Genomic DNA, 14656 nt, shown 5'->3' with positions numbered 1-14656 from the left:
AAAAGATATTTCAGCGGAACGCAACTGGCGGAATGTCTGCGATTGGACGGACTTCATTCCGCCAATTCCGCATTGCGCATACGTTCCGTACCATGGGATCGCACCATTATTCAACGTACTGGAAATGATTCAGTTGCCATTTTGTAACACTCGAGGCTAACGGATCTAATAACAGCCAATCAAATGGAGCAGAGCTATCGAACGTATTTAACATAGGAAATCGTTGAGCTTTTGTATAATGTGTGAGACTAACTTGAATTTAAAAGTAAAAACCAATTGCGTTCGACCGATGTTTAATGGTTGCACTTTGTTGCTAAAAATGTGGCTATTGAATTTTATTTATTAAATCTTGGGAACGCGAACGGAAGCGGTAGTACCAGAGCCCTCGAGTGGTCGCGTCTGATACTATATGTATTGATTGATGTCTGTTGCTATCTAATGATGACTATGTAGAGTGAAGAGATTATTTTTTTTAAGAGACTACATACATTTAGGACAAGGAAAAGTAGATTAATTTTTGACTATTTTTTTAGTAAAAAATTTGTTTAATTGAAAAATCATTATGTACATCTCAATCTATATTACTTTTATCTATTATTTTATCTATTATTGATTCTGTAAGTTTTATTTAAAAATTAATAAAAATAAGAATGTGACAGTCATTTCCGAAGAGATTTTTTTTAAAACAGCTTCCGCTGTAATCAGAATATCTTCATTAGTTGAAATTTTACCTGAAATAAAAATAAAAATTTTTTTCTTCAAAATTATTTAAAAAACTAGTCCGTGACGTAGCGGATTTTAATAATATTGATTTCTCACAAAATGGCGGCCATCTGAATATAGATGTGATTTTTTACTAAATACAGAAGATTCTTATAGCTGACGTTGAAAAAATCTATAATTATCCATATTTCTGTGGATAACTTGCGAAGATATGATATCGCGAACTTTTCAATATTGTCGACATTAAAATTACCCAACGTTTATATCACACAAAGGAGATTGTATTTACATATCTCTCTCGTAGATATATACGTGCATGCATGCGTGTGTGTATGTAAAGGTTTCAATACCTATACATAATGACATTCTAAATAATCTAAATAAATTAATATTGTTATATATTAACTTCATACATTTATACCAAAATTTACTTACATAATTAGGTTTCAAGTGGGGTGCCACCTTTCCAATTGCTATTCTATTTTCTATTTCTTTGTTCCATGCTACTACTTGTATTCGATGTCGGCTATTGTTATTCAACATAAATTTTAACAATCTATAATTTTTTAACTTTGGCAACACATTTTTTGGCCCCACTATTTCATTTACATAATCAATCAATTCATTGAAAAATTTATTTTCATAACACCTCCACGGAAAGTTCGACTTTCCATGCCTGTAGAGAGGGACGAAAGTGGCCAATTTTATGCCAGGCGGGAAAGTTGTTACTTTCGTCCCTGTTACAGGGACGAAAGTGATCACTTTCCTCCCTGTTTAGCGAGCGGAAAGTAAAGTAACGGGCAAATCTTAAAACATATATAGGAAGCTTTCCAGCAAGTGACAAGTCGACACAAGTGTCGTTTTGTCTTTGTTACTCATTGCCAAAAAAGAAAGAAAAACGACGTTTGTGTCGACTTGTGTCGCTTGCTGGCTGTATCATGACTGAAGATACATCTGAATCAACATCTAAAATAAAGGAAATAATCCAATCTTTCAATTCCAAAATTGTAGTATAAATATTAAATTCACTAATTAATGCTTATTCTTTGTAAAAATTATATTCTTTAATTATATTTTAAAAATTAATAGACGGCGATACGAGTCAAGCGCGGTACGTGGTGCGCAAATAGAGAATTAATAGTTACTGAAGTAACAAATTAACATATGTATATACGTATATATACATATATTCCAACTTAATAAACTGCGCGCCGATTATTTGTCGGACTTGAAACACAGCTATCGTTGGAACATGAATATTTTTCGCAATAATTTCTTTACAGTTTTTTATATAATTAAATCGTGTAGATTTAATTCCGGGGAGGGAAGGGTATTAATGTTCCAATGATAGCTGTGTTTCAAGTCCGACAAATAATCAGCGCGCAGTTTATTAAGTTGGAATATATGTATATACGTATATACATTTTAATTCGTTACTTCTGTAACTATTAATTCTCTATTTGCGCACCACGTACCGCGCTTGACTCGTATCGCCGTCTATTAATTTATTGACATTTTCACGGGTCTAATGATATATTTATATTCTAAAAATTATATTTTTTACATTTTTTGGAAATTTTATTGTTATTTTAAAATTAAAATTATTTATATATTTTTTTAATTTTATTTTAATTTTATTTTTTTTATGTAGGGGGTTTTGTCCCCCCCCCCCCAGGGGCTTCACCTCTGGACCTCACCGAGGGCTTTACTCCTGGGCCCCACCAGGGCTTCGTTTCTGGACCCCACATCACTCTCTTTTTCTCTTTCTATTTAACTACACGCGCGTATAAACTGTATGAATGGAACATCAAACGCATACACTCTACAGGCATTCAAAAGTCGAACATTTCCGTAAAAAGGTGTTGTGAAAAATATCGTGTGCACCTCGGGTCGAAAGCTTTTTCAGACTCGTGTGATTTGCCGCCCGAGCCGAAGGCGAGGGCGACAAACTTCGTCACACTCATCTAAAAAACGCTACTTTCGCGTGGTGCATAATATACTATAAAGTGTATTATACATAGGATAACTCGGGGGAATATGCCATACTTAAGAAAAATTTGATTTTTTTTCCTATTTTTTTCCTTTTTGAAGTATCTTTGCATACTGGTCTTCTTTTTCCTTCTTTTATCTGTTATTTATATATGGTTTTAATGAAATATTTTTATTGTTTACTATTAAAAAGAAAAAAATACAAAAATGTTGCAAAGTGGCATATTACCCCTACCCATGTGAGTAACATGCCACATAGTATGGGATAATATGCCACATATATAAACATGACGTATTATAGTAATTTAACTTTAGAAGTTATTTTATTCAAAAAACAGTACAAATAGTTTAGAAAATTAGTCAGTACGAACAGTTTCTTAAATAAAATTTTAAAATAAAATTTTGAAATTAAACAATATTATAATGTTTGTTTGCACAACATTTAAAATTAAAATTATTACAAATTTTAAAAACTTATATAAGAGAAGGAGATGCGTTTCTTTACCCTCTTAGAAAATATTCTAAAAAAAGTATACACGTTAAAAAAAGAATAGATAAACTTTACATGAAGATAATATCTGATAAATCATCTCAGAGAGTGCATGTTGTATCCTAGTCTCTCCTGTTGTATCCAAGCATCGAAGGTAATATACCTACAAATAGATAGAAATCCATTATTAGTTTATCAAACAGTTAGTTATCAAACCTTTTAAATTTTAAAAGTTTATAAACTTTTATATTTTATTAAAAATTTCAATTTTATAAATCTTATACACCTTGTGTCAGCTACTTTTTTTGCAGCATGAAACTTTTGATAAGCAGTCCATGAATCCATTTAGTGCAACAATTAGATATTATCTAATCATATTTTAGACCATTGTTAGCATAATTAATATCCATTGTATACATCGCAGTACATATTGTTATCCTCGTCAATATTACTGGCAGAATCATTGAATTTATCTTCTTCCAATGACCCTGAATCATGGGCATTCTTCACTTTCTTTTTCTTCTGAATGATTCTTACTTTCTTCAAACTTTTCCTTTTGTTTTTATTTTTATTTAATGTGGCATTTTTATTTTTTAATATCTTTTCCCGTACTTTTTCTCTATTTTGTGGTGACGTCAACTCCTGAGCATGTTGTTTCCTTTTTGTGGCTCTAGGCTTTCTTAAGTATTGGCACAAGTACAATTTCTTCAAATGTCGTAAGAGAGGAAGTAGAAGTAGATGTCAAGGTAGAAACAGTTGTAAGCTCAATATTGTTAAAAGGAATATGTTGCTAGTTGGTGGTAGCAGGAGAACTGTTGCTTGCTCAAGAGGGCAGCTAACCGATGTTGCCGACGGTTCATCAGAAGAAGTTTTATCGTAAACAAATTCGAATTGTACAAGAGATTCATTTAATTGACTGACACTGAGATCAATTAACTGTTGGTCGTTAGTAACGCATCTGGTTCTCTATATTGACTGATTAGAGGTATTTTGCAGTGTTTCCGAAGCATTAGATATTCTAAATGCATGCTCTGTATTTGCTCAGGTTATTCTTTTACACGCGTTTTATAAAATTAATAATCTTACTATAGTTTTTATACAATTTATCACATACTTTTATATCTTTCATTTCATATCGATCTCTCTTCTCAATCTTTTTTGTGCAAAAAATACGTACTTTTTCTTTATGAATGCATTAAAGTAATTAATATAATTTAATTTTTTTATTTTAAGCACAAATTCTAAAAAATCGAAATATATTTAATATATATACTTCATTACTTCATACTATATTATCTGATATTTTTTATATGCACGATGTAAATAAATTTTAGATAAGTTTAATAGTTAATAAATTCTATCAATATTTAAATTTAATTTATATTTGTAATTTATATTTATATTTATTTTTCTTATCAAAATAATGTTTGATGCAATAAAGAGGTAATAATATCGATCAAAATAACTTGCATAATGTTTAATTCTAATTTCATTGTATATTTGAGGGAGAAAGAGAACGCGTGTAGGACTTAAATTAGCAACCTATAGCGCGAAAGGTTAGTCAATCGCTCTAGTGACTCACTTTACCTTAATTTATACGATCATTAACGCATATCGCCAATATGCGATATGCCCGGGATTGGCGGTCGACGATAATGAATCACCGGTTAATTACGCATTGCAGGGCGAACTCAAAAAGAGAGAGAGAAAAAGGAGGGAGGGACCATCGAAATTAGTTTGGTACATCCGGGAGTTCGTGGGAACTAAAGACAACAGTGTTTCTTTCGCGTATAAAACATATTTAATGTATAAAATTTCTCGCTTACTTCTATCAAGTGCAACAAAGACTCAAAATAATATAAAAAAATAATAAAGTAATTACTAATAAAAAAAACAATTCATTTTTAATAGAAATGAGAGATAGATAAACAGAGTCTATTTTACCATTTGAAAGAATTGTCTTATGGGCATTAATGGATGATATATACTACGAAGAGCTCGTTATAGATATTCTTCGGTGATCGCTCGGCTGATGACCATACGTCGTATCTCATTGCTGCCCGCACCGATCTCGTAGATCTTCGCATCTCGCAGCAATCTTCCCGTCGCGTAATCATTGATGTACCCGTTGCCACCTGTCGAGAGATTATCCTTAAATAAATATCTCTAAAAACGTTTAAAAATTTCTCCATCAATAAGTTCGACCTTATATCCTCTACGTCTGTTCTTTTATAAATAATTTACAAGTACTGTACTATTAATTGTCGATAATAGATTTACCAAGTATCTGTATTGCGTCCGACGCTGCTTTCATTGCGTTCTCGGCGGAGAAGAGGAGCACCGCGGCGCAATCCTTGCGATTTATGTGACCGGCGTCGCAGGATCTCGCGACAGAGTACAAGTAGCTCCTGCTCGCGCTCAAAGCCGTGTACATATCCGCTATCTTCCCCTGAAACGTGATTAGAATTGGACGGCATCTCAATTGGAGATCGTAAACATTTTTCAAACAAACAGAGACTTGTTGTCTTGTTTTACCTGTATTAATTGGAATTGCGCGAGATATTGGCCGAATTGCTTTCTCGAATGAGCGTACTCAAAGGCGATGTCGCAACAAGCTTGCAAAATTCTAAAATTTACGTTCAAATCGCACAGTGAAATATAGACACGCTCATTTGTGAATAAAACCTAAACATTTATTTATCGATAATCTGACGAAAATAAATTTTTAATATTAAAGTTTCTGTCGCACTGTAATACACGTCAAAATGTAAAAATGTATACATATAATACGCAATATAATGGATTTTCAAGAAATATAATTTATATTTCATTGATCGTAAAAGATGCATCTGACAATCTTGATAAAACCTCCTTTAACGCGGAAAAACTATAGAACATCAAGTGCAATATATCATTGTTTTCTTGAGAACTTACCCCACAGGTCCACTGGATAATACTAATCGTTCCAAATCCAGTCCGCTGAAGAGCACATAAATACCTTTGTTAACTTCTCCTAAAACATTCGCGGCTATAACAGAAATTTACAATTTTTTTAGACAAGCAACTTTTATATAAGAAACGATAGGATAATAATTGATTTCAATCGACTGATAAAGTTAATAGACTTAATAAAATGTTGACAATTTCTTAAATTCCTTACTCTCTTATATTTCTTTTAATATATCTCTTAATCTGGATAGTAAGATCTAAGATCTCTTCCGCGTTTCTTCAAGCGCCAGACTTACCTGGCACTTTGCAGTCCTCGAAAATCAGTTCACCCGTACTCGAGCCGCGCATTCCAAGCTTGTCCAGCTTTTGCGCCGTGCTGAAGCCTTCCGTGCCGCGCTCGACGATAAAGGCTGTGATACCGTGCTGCGGTTTATCCGCGTTCGGATCCGTTCTCGCGTAGACGACCAACGTGTCCGCGTCCGGGCCATTGGTGATCCAGAACTTGTTGCCGTTCAACACGTAGTGGTCACCTTTCCTCTCGGCCCGCAGCTTCATGGAGACGACGTCGGACCCGGAACCCGCTTCCGACATCGCCAACGCGCCCATGTGTTCGCCGCTGCACAGCTATAGGAAGTCTCGTATAATACGAATAATTTATTTATATCATCGATGATTGCACAAGCGACATGAGTGCAATTCCATCGATGGAGACATCAAAGGCGCCTTTTTATTTTCGTGAGAAAGCTAATTCATATAATTGGAAATACCCAATCTACTTTTATAATTGTAATTAGAATTTATTCGAATTTATTCACCGGAATATTTATTTACTAAAATATTATATATGTATATTTTTTTTAATACAAGACTTCAAAGATTTAATGTTAGGCCTGGTGTGTCTGACATGAATTCAGAAAGCTTCTATTGCTTCCTCATAGAGGAAGCTTTGTGATGGTGAAAAAATTTTTTTTCGAGATTTTGATGGAAATAGGTTTAGAATGTTCTAAAATGTCGAAAAATCGTATTAGTAAAAAATGTCCGGAAGTATGTATGTATGTGTGTGTGTGTGTGTGTGTGTACGGATTTTTTGTACACGCATCTACTTCTACAATTTTTTAGATACCGGGTTGAAATTTGGCACACAAATAGAGTATCATAGAAAGTATGTCCTCCTCAAATTTTATTAAAATCCATAAAACGGTATAGATTTTATGCAGATTTTCATTTTTTTGAAAAATGTGTTTTACGCTGCATCTTTCTCAATATTTGAGATAGCGATCTATTTTTAACTCTATTATATTTTTGAGTTTTTTCTACCCCTATTTCATATATAATTCATTAAAATTTGATTGATTAGATCTCGTGTTACACACATTTGAAATTTCGGAGAATTATATATACAGTTTCTAATTTATATAATAATTGAAATCGAGTTAAAATGTTCATATTTGATAGCTTCGGTTTTATCTCGAAAAATCGTATTAGTAAAAAATGTCCGGAAGTATGTATGTATGTGTGTGTGTGTGTGTGTGTGTGTACGGATTTTTTGTACACGCATCTACTTCTACAATTTTTTAGATACCTGGTTGAAATTTTTAAAGAGGTTAAGTTTTTAAAGAGTTAGGTGTGCGAGTAGAAACCTGCACATTGCTTGATTAGAGTTTTTAAGTGTTTAAGTAGAAACCTTCGCACACAAAGCTTCCTCTATGAGGAAGCCAACACAAATAAATACTGAAAATTATACATTGAAAAAAATAATGCTTCATCAACTTGCACACTTAATAACTATGAGGAAGCAATGTGCAAGTTTCAACTTGCACAATTTTTTCTTGTTTATAATTTATAATTTATGTAACTGTAGATATGCATCATAAATTTATATTTACAATTTAAATTATAATTTAAGATTCTCTGAGAGATGTAACGTTCGGGGTTCGGGGCGAATTACCTTAGGCAAGTACTTGCGCTTCTGTTCTTCCGTGCCGTTTCGGTGGATTTGATTGACGCAGAGATTCGAATGTGCACCATAACTGAGCCCGATAGCAGCCGATGCTCTGCTTATTTCCTCCATGATAACTATATGATCGAGATACGTGCCCCCTGTGCCACCATACTCTGGCTTCACCGTCGGGCCCAAAAGGCCTAGTTTACCCAATTCCCTCCAAAACGTCTGTATCCGTATAATTTGTTTTTTTAAATAGGATTGTCGATTAGAACGTCGAGATTAGGACGCGAAATCGAATTTAATTCATTGCAGTTCACGATTTCCTTATTGAATTTCTTTTCTGCATTAAGATCGTTTTTCACGATGCATAGAACACTTACCCTCAATTCGTCGAAATTATTTTTCTTATCGATCTCAGCGGCCTTGGGCGCCAGCTCCTTTTGTGCAAAATTGAAAACGAGCGAACGAAGCTGAAGAAAGAGCAACAAATTGCTAATAATTATTGCTATTAATAATTATTCAAAGTCAATCAAATTCTTGTAATCTTTGTTTTTTTTTTTACAAAGTATTTCTATCAAAGCATACAATAGCACTAAAATAAAATTTTATAACATTTATGTATGTACGTCTTTCTTCATATATGTATGTATAGTAACGACTTCCCTTTCCATAAGCGACGCAATACTTCTAACTGGTACTGTATACTTCCGCAGCTAAGGGATTAAATGTATTTTTGTGCATAACATATATATTTATTGTTATTATTATGTTAAAAAATATTATATTTTATGGAATCGCTGCATAAAAATAAGTTATTGTTAATAAACATCTGCAACTAATTTGTTTCAGGTAAAAAAATTCGCAGAAACTTATTTTCATCAAGATTCAGACACTTTTGTTAACCATTATAAACATGATAAAAAGACATAAAAAGAATCTTAAACAGTCCGTAGATACTTTTACAAAGCATTTTGGGAAAATTAATCTCAAGTAACCAATTGATTCGATCAATCAAAAATACCAAATGTGATGCAAAACTCACAATTACCTACATAAATTTTCAGTGTAATATACTAATTTTATTTATTAACCCTTAGCTGGCACATTTCATCAGAATCGCACAGCTGGCACACTGGAGCCGTTTCAGACCCCACCACTAAAATGCTTGCTGCGAGGGGAAGCTATTGATTTTTTTTATTTAAAAAAATTTCGAGATAGTTTTCGAATGTTGTTTTAACAAATGTCATAGGTTATTTTGATAAAATCTAATATTAAGTATAAAAAAAATTGGAGAACGTAAAAGAAAACGAAAAAATAACTGTTTTCACTCAAGAATTCATAACTTATATTTTAACTCTTCCATTTTTTAGTACCATTTTTGTATTGTAGGGGGGGCTTAAATTAAAGCTGAACTAGGGTTCCTGTAAGTAGAGTTGGGCCAATATCCGTAGCTTTGTCTCACTTCCAGTCTCCCACTAACGTCTTGTCAATAAAAGACCATCGTGAAGTATGTTATACCTTTGTCTCACTTCCACTTATAGCTTTGTCTCACTTCCACTAAAAAACCGGAAGCGCTGATCGGGAAATGGCGGAGCCAATCAGCGAAAGGAACACCATTGGCTCAACTCTTCCTTGACCAACTCTAAGCTGAACTAGACAGGGGCGTTTAATACCCCATAGTGCCAGCTAAGGGTTAATATCGTTTTTCAATAATTGTTTATTCATTTTTTATCATTTCCAATACTTGTCAATATTTATAGTATTTTATTAATAGTTTGGAAGCTATTGATAAAATCTTCTATGACATATTAATGCCCTATAATTGACATACTATTTATATATATATAGTATTAGGTTTCATGTTGCTTGATATTTTTTGTAAAATAAAAGTAATGTAAAATTCTGCTGTAAAATCTACTGTAAATATCATATTCTTGCATCAACAGTATAAATTATTCTCAAACGAGCACTGATAAGTATTAAAAGTACAATATGTAGAAAAGGCAAATTTTAAAAGTAAAATATTTATTAACCATTGTTAGCGTATACATAAAAATATTTAAGTCGCTTGTAAAATACTGTCTACACTGTTAAAAAGATGAAATTTAAACCAATACCTTGTGTGTTAAATAACATTTTGTTATTTTTAACTACCATGTATGTCGAGATTTATTACTTTAACACAAAACAGTATTACTTTGACTCGATTAGTTAATTTAGTTAAATTAACGACATATTGAGTAAGAGCAGTGGCGACCTATAGGAATTGTTAAAAATGATTTAAATTGAGTATAATTTGACACTACAAATTTAAAAGTGTAGGCAGTACACATGTCGAAAAGACTTCATAAAGATGCTTTAAGACTTTTTTTTAGACACATATGTGTAAATGACTGTCCAGGTGTCTAGCTTAAACTTTAAAATTTTACGTTGAGGCAAATGGGGCGAAGGGAAGTTTATATAAACGACTATTTTTCAAGATATTTTCATGTGAATTTTAATTATTATTAAAATAAGATGTACATTTATTGTTTATATGTTTTTGTCGGTTATACGCGTTTGCATTACTTCCTTTGAATTGAATATTATTGCAATATCGAAGTTTTTAACTATGATAGACAATTTTATCCGTAACATATCGCACAAGACACTATAAAGTCGAACATGATTCAATATATTTCGCCTCTAATTACACCTGCAATTCGGTCTTTGTATTATAATGTAACTACTATTTCTCGTATAGAAATGATAACGAGAGAGAGAGAGAGAGAGAGAGACAACAATATTTATAAAATAAATCCTTTGCTTTATAATTACGAATCTATATTACCTGATCACCTAATCACTTAAAAATCTTTCGACATATATACTTCATAGTTACTAAAATCGATATAAATTGTATCTTATATGCATTTTATGTGAATTATTTCACATTATAAAATATGTTTCAAGCAGCCAAGATCTCTCAGATACAGCAATATATCAGCAAGTATTTTACATACTTCGTCTCCGCCGACATATTTTTGCTTTTTTGCACTTCTCAAAAAGCCTAGACTAATTGTATCTTGTACTATCGTTTCTGATTTGAGATATCCTAACATTGCCGGTAAAAAATGGGATGCGACTATAAAACCGAAGAGAGCGCCCCTCCTAAACTCGTCCAACAGAGCGTTATATGAATATTTCTCAATGTCTTGAACGCCAGCGTCCAGCAAATACTCCATCAGCGCGTCGTGATAAGCCCGCATGATGTCGAAAAATTTCTCTCGTATCTCTTCATTTGAGCAACAGTTGCAGAGATACGTGGAGAGATCGATGACGGGCGTCGAATATCTAATAAGCGCGAAATCGATCAGCATCGCGCGATATCGTCCACCCTCATCCGCCTTAAAGAGAATGTTGCTCAATAGAAAGTCGCCGTGGCACATCGTGGCCAGAGGTTCAAGCGGCTTTATTATCTTTATCATTTCGTCAAACGCGTTCGTGAGGAAGGCTTCCATCCTGTCGCAGAAAGCTGCATCGTGGCCTTGTCTGCGGAGATATTTCAGCGATCGCGTCGCCTTGACATTGAAAGTAACATCAAACACGGTTCCTTTCACGTATCTAGACTCTTGCAGTCGCGCCACGACGTCGAAGAACTTTTCCCGCTGCAGTTCCTTCATGACGTACCCTTTACCGTGAAATCGTCCTAACTCGCGCATCCCCGCCAACGTGTACTCGAAAGGGGCGTTATGCGGGTATGAGCAAGGATGATATCCTCGTTCGTTAACGTTCTCCAGGGCGATCACAAAATCGGTGGGCGACCGTTTTTCGGCGTAGTAACATCTTGCGTAAAAATGCCTCTCGTTCGGTTGAACGTACGTTCGATAGAACAGAATCTCGTTGTCAAATTGAAGATCGATGCGACTTATGTGGATGAAGTTCTTCATCTTCATGGGTCTCTTTAGCACCATAGACAATTCCTCGTTCTGATCGTTTGCTTTATTCTTAAACTGCAGGCGTACGTAATACATGATTGTCATTATAAAGTTGATAGATTTGGAGATTTCGTATCGAGCTTTGTCAAATCCAACGTCCAATCCAAGATTCTCGATGATCCTCGCCATCACCTGGTCGAGCCATCTTTGAGAATCTTCGACGTGAGAGTCGTCGGACATTTTCTTTGAATATGCGATTCGCGTGTAAATTAATAATAAAATAATTTGGATTGTTGATCTAGAGAGAGTTTGTTGCCTCGACAGCTCGAACAGTACTAACCATATAGTAGTTTCCCGTAAAAAGAAAATCGACATGAACAGTAGGAGATTGATATTAATGCATATCATAATGTATCAAAAATAATCGAGCCATATCAATACAATACGCAAATACAATGTCAATACAATGTCAAGAGATAGTGCACGTGCCTATTATCAGCTGTTCACTACATATTCAAAATACTATGACAGACTGTGGCGATAAAGTCACAAGCATGCGTCAAATGCTTAAAATCGTCTCCGTAAAACGACTGACAAAAACCCTCAATTGAACCATCCATTTATTTTTTGACTGGTTTAAATCACAATTGCGTTAATATTTATCATTTTTTAGTTCCTTTATAGAAATTTAATACTGTAAGTGATTTTTTGGCTAGTGATTAATCATTTAAAAGCACTATTAAAAGCACTATTAACAGTGCTTTTAATAGTGTTTTTAAGTGATTAATTACTAGCCAAAAAATCACTTACAGTATTAAATTTCTATAAGGGTTAACTGTTAATATGGCTATTTATATGGTTTAGGAACACGTAGTGTAATGATAATTAACAATTAAATTAATATAATATATAAAATAATAATATTTTACAGTATAATTATAGTAAGTTATAATCATCATTATCACAGAGCTAATTGATAGTATTCCGCACGTTTTTCTATTTTTTAATTGTAACTATATATTAAGGAATAAAAATGAAGCGTATCGATATGTACACTGTTCAACAAAAAAAAAGAGTTTTCAAGCACAAGGACGAGAGTAATAAAATGTTTTCCGTAATTCAGAAGTGTTCGGCGAGAGGGATGAAAGGGGGAATCCTACAAGTGGTGGATGCGGAGTTCGAGGGAGTGCTTTTCTTCCGGCGAAAAAGTGGTGGACATAGGAAGGAAAGCGAGAGGAGCCGATATTTCTAGTAAGCGGGGGGGGGGAGGTGAGAGGAAAATCTCTGCGGCTTTTCAGAAGCGGAGGAGTTTCGTGGGGTATTCTGCGACGTCACATCGAGTGATAAAAGAAACTGTGATAGTGTGCAGCACTCAATGTCATCAATGTCATCATCATTATAATGATAGTTTTTGCAGCAGAGCCATTGTTAAGGTTTTGCAAAAATTGTCATATCCGGTGATAGAGATCGAACCGTGTGCAACACATATTATAGATATAAATTATATGTTGCACATTATAAATAACATATAATCTTAATGATTAATTGCTCTTTTCCATCAATCTGCATATAAAAAATCCGAGTTCTAGTCATTATCATCATCGTATTTATAATACGGATAGTTTTTGCAGCGTCAATCATTGTCAAGGTTTTACGGAAATCGTCATATCCAGTGACAGAAATCGAGTGCAACATTCACAACTGCTTCCTGTTGAGATCAATAGTCCTAATATATAAAACCTACAGCGAGAACCGAGAAGTGTTATTAAAATCAAATAACTCATCGAAAGTGCAGTATCCAAAGTTTGAAGTATAAGGTCGTCAAGATAGAGAACATTAAGAACTGTAAGTAAAGGGCAACGTAAAAAGAAATCTATTTGCTTCAATCACTCAGATGCAGATGAAGATAAAGAAAGGAACAATGATGAAAAAAATTATAGGTCCAGTTGTAAGAATAGGTTGAAAGTTTATGGTGGAAAAAAAGTAAATGTATTTATTAACGAAGAACAATCTGAAGACGATTTTAACGAATAGAACATAGATAAAGCTCTTCCGGCGTGGTCTGCAAAAATATAGAACTCCCAAAATAATACCAATAATTATTGTTAAATTTGTAACAAATAATCAAAACGATGCTAGAAACGTTGAGTTTCTATTTTCTTTTTTGTACTTTAATCCTAAAACATACACATATCTTTTTTAATTTAAATTTCAGTGATGCAGAAAAGCAGAAAACTGGCTGTTAATTATTTAGAAAACATTCTAAAATATATCGGCATCTGAAAGTGAAAATATAATAGTGGTTCTGAAGAGGCGTTGAATATGAACAGGAGCACAGAAAATGATACTGTATTAAATTGACGGTAAAGTTCTTTTCTTTTTACTGTAAACATTATACAAATTGATAATGTAACAATTTCACGTAAAAATACGTTTTTAAAAATTCAATATCTTTGTCATATTTTATTAAAGGTATAAAAAATATGTTATTTAGAAGTAGTATAATATTGCCATTAAAGAACTCTTTCACTTCTCTCATATTTATCACTATAAAATCGATTGCGTATAGTAAACTACGGAAGTAAAAAAAGTGTAAAAATTAGAAACTTGCACATTATTGCATATTATTGCTTCCTTATCATT

General features: G+C 33.4%; 2 protein-coding genes across 3 annotated transcripts in view; both read right to left on the bottom strand.

Annotated features, from left to right (window-relative positions):
* Positions 1 to 3270: 3270 nt before the first annotated feature.
* LOC112466815 (isovaleryl-CoA dehydrogenase, mitochondrial) overlaps positions 3271 to 14656 on the bottom strand; it is a 12424-nt gene continuing 1038 nt past the window's right edge. Inside the window, exons 2-9 of one of the 2 annotated variants that reach the window (XR_003042190.1) lie at positions 8477 to 8566; positions 8100 to 8321; positions 6448 to 6775; positions 6137 to 6230; positions 5738 to 5828; positions 5483 to 5651; positions 5147 to 5337; positions 3271 to 3365 (exon numbers count right to left, since the gene is read on the bottom strand). Coding sequence is in view for 1 of the 2 variants with exons in the window: in XM_025035138.1 (XP_024890906.1) it covers positions 5204 to 5337; positions 5483 to 5651; positions 5738 to 5828; positions 6137 to 6230; positions 6448 to 6775; positions 8100 to 8321; positions 8477 to 8566 (1128 nt within the window). In the remaining variant the exon portion in view is untranslated. Of the gene's footprint in view, positions 3366 to 4668; positions 5338 to 5482; positions 5652 to 5737; positions 5829 to 6136; positions 6231 to 6447; positions 6776 to 8099; positions 8322 to 8476; positions 8567 to 14656 lie in introns of those variants that run through there. The other variant, XM_025035138.1, reaches the window with a different exon arrangement.
* LOC112466814 lies at positions 10568 to 12690 on the bottom strand. Its single transcript, XM_025035137.1, has one exon. The coding sequence runs from the start codon at positions 12419 to 12421 to the stop codon at positions 11030 to 11032; it is 1392 nt and encodes a 463-aa protein (XP_024890905.1). The 5' UTR covers positions 12422 to 12690; the 3' UTR covers positions 10568 to 11029.

The sequence above is a fragment of the Temnothorax curvispinosus genome, unplaced genomic scaffold (assembly GCF_003070985.1).
Source record: "Temnothorax curvispinosus isolate PA1 unplaced genomic scaffold, ASM307098v1 QBEX01016584.1, whole genome shotgun sequence".
NCBI classification, from domain to species: Eukaryota; Metazoa; Arthropoda; class Insecta; order Hymenoptera; family Formicidae; genus Temnothorax; species Temnothorax curvispinosus.
The sequence above is the reverse complement of the archived record's forward strand: the minus strand, read 5'-3'. Positions and strand labels throughout refer to the sequence as shown.

Excerpts from the sequence above, each read along its gene's own strand:
- LOC112466814 (XM_025035137.1), bottom strand. The coding sequence starts at position 12,421 with ATGATATGCATTAATATCAATCTCCTACTGTTCATGTCGATTTTCTTT.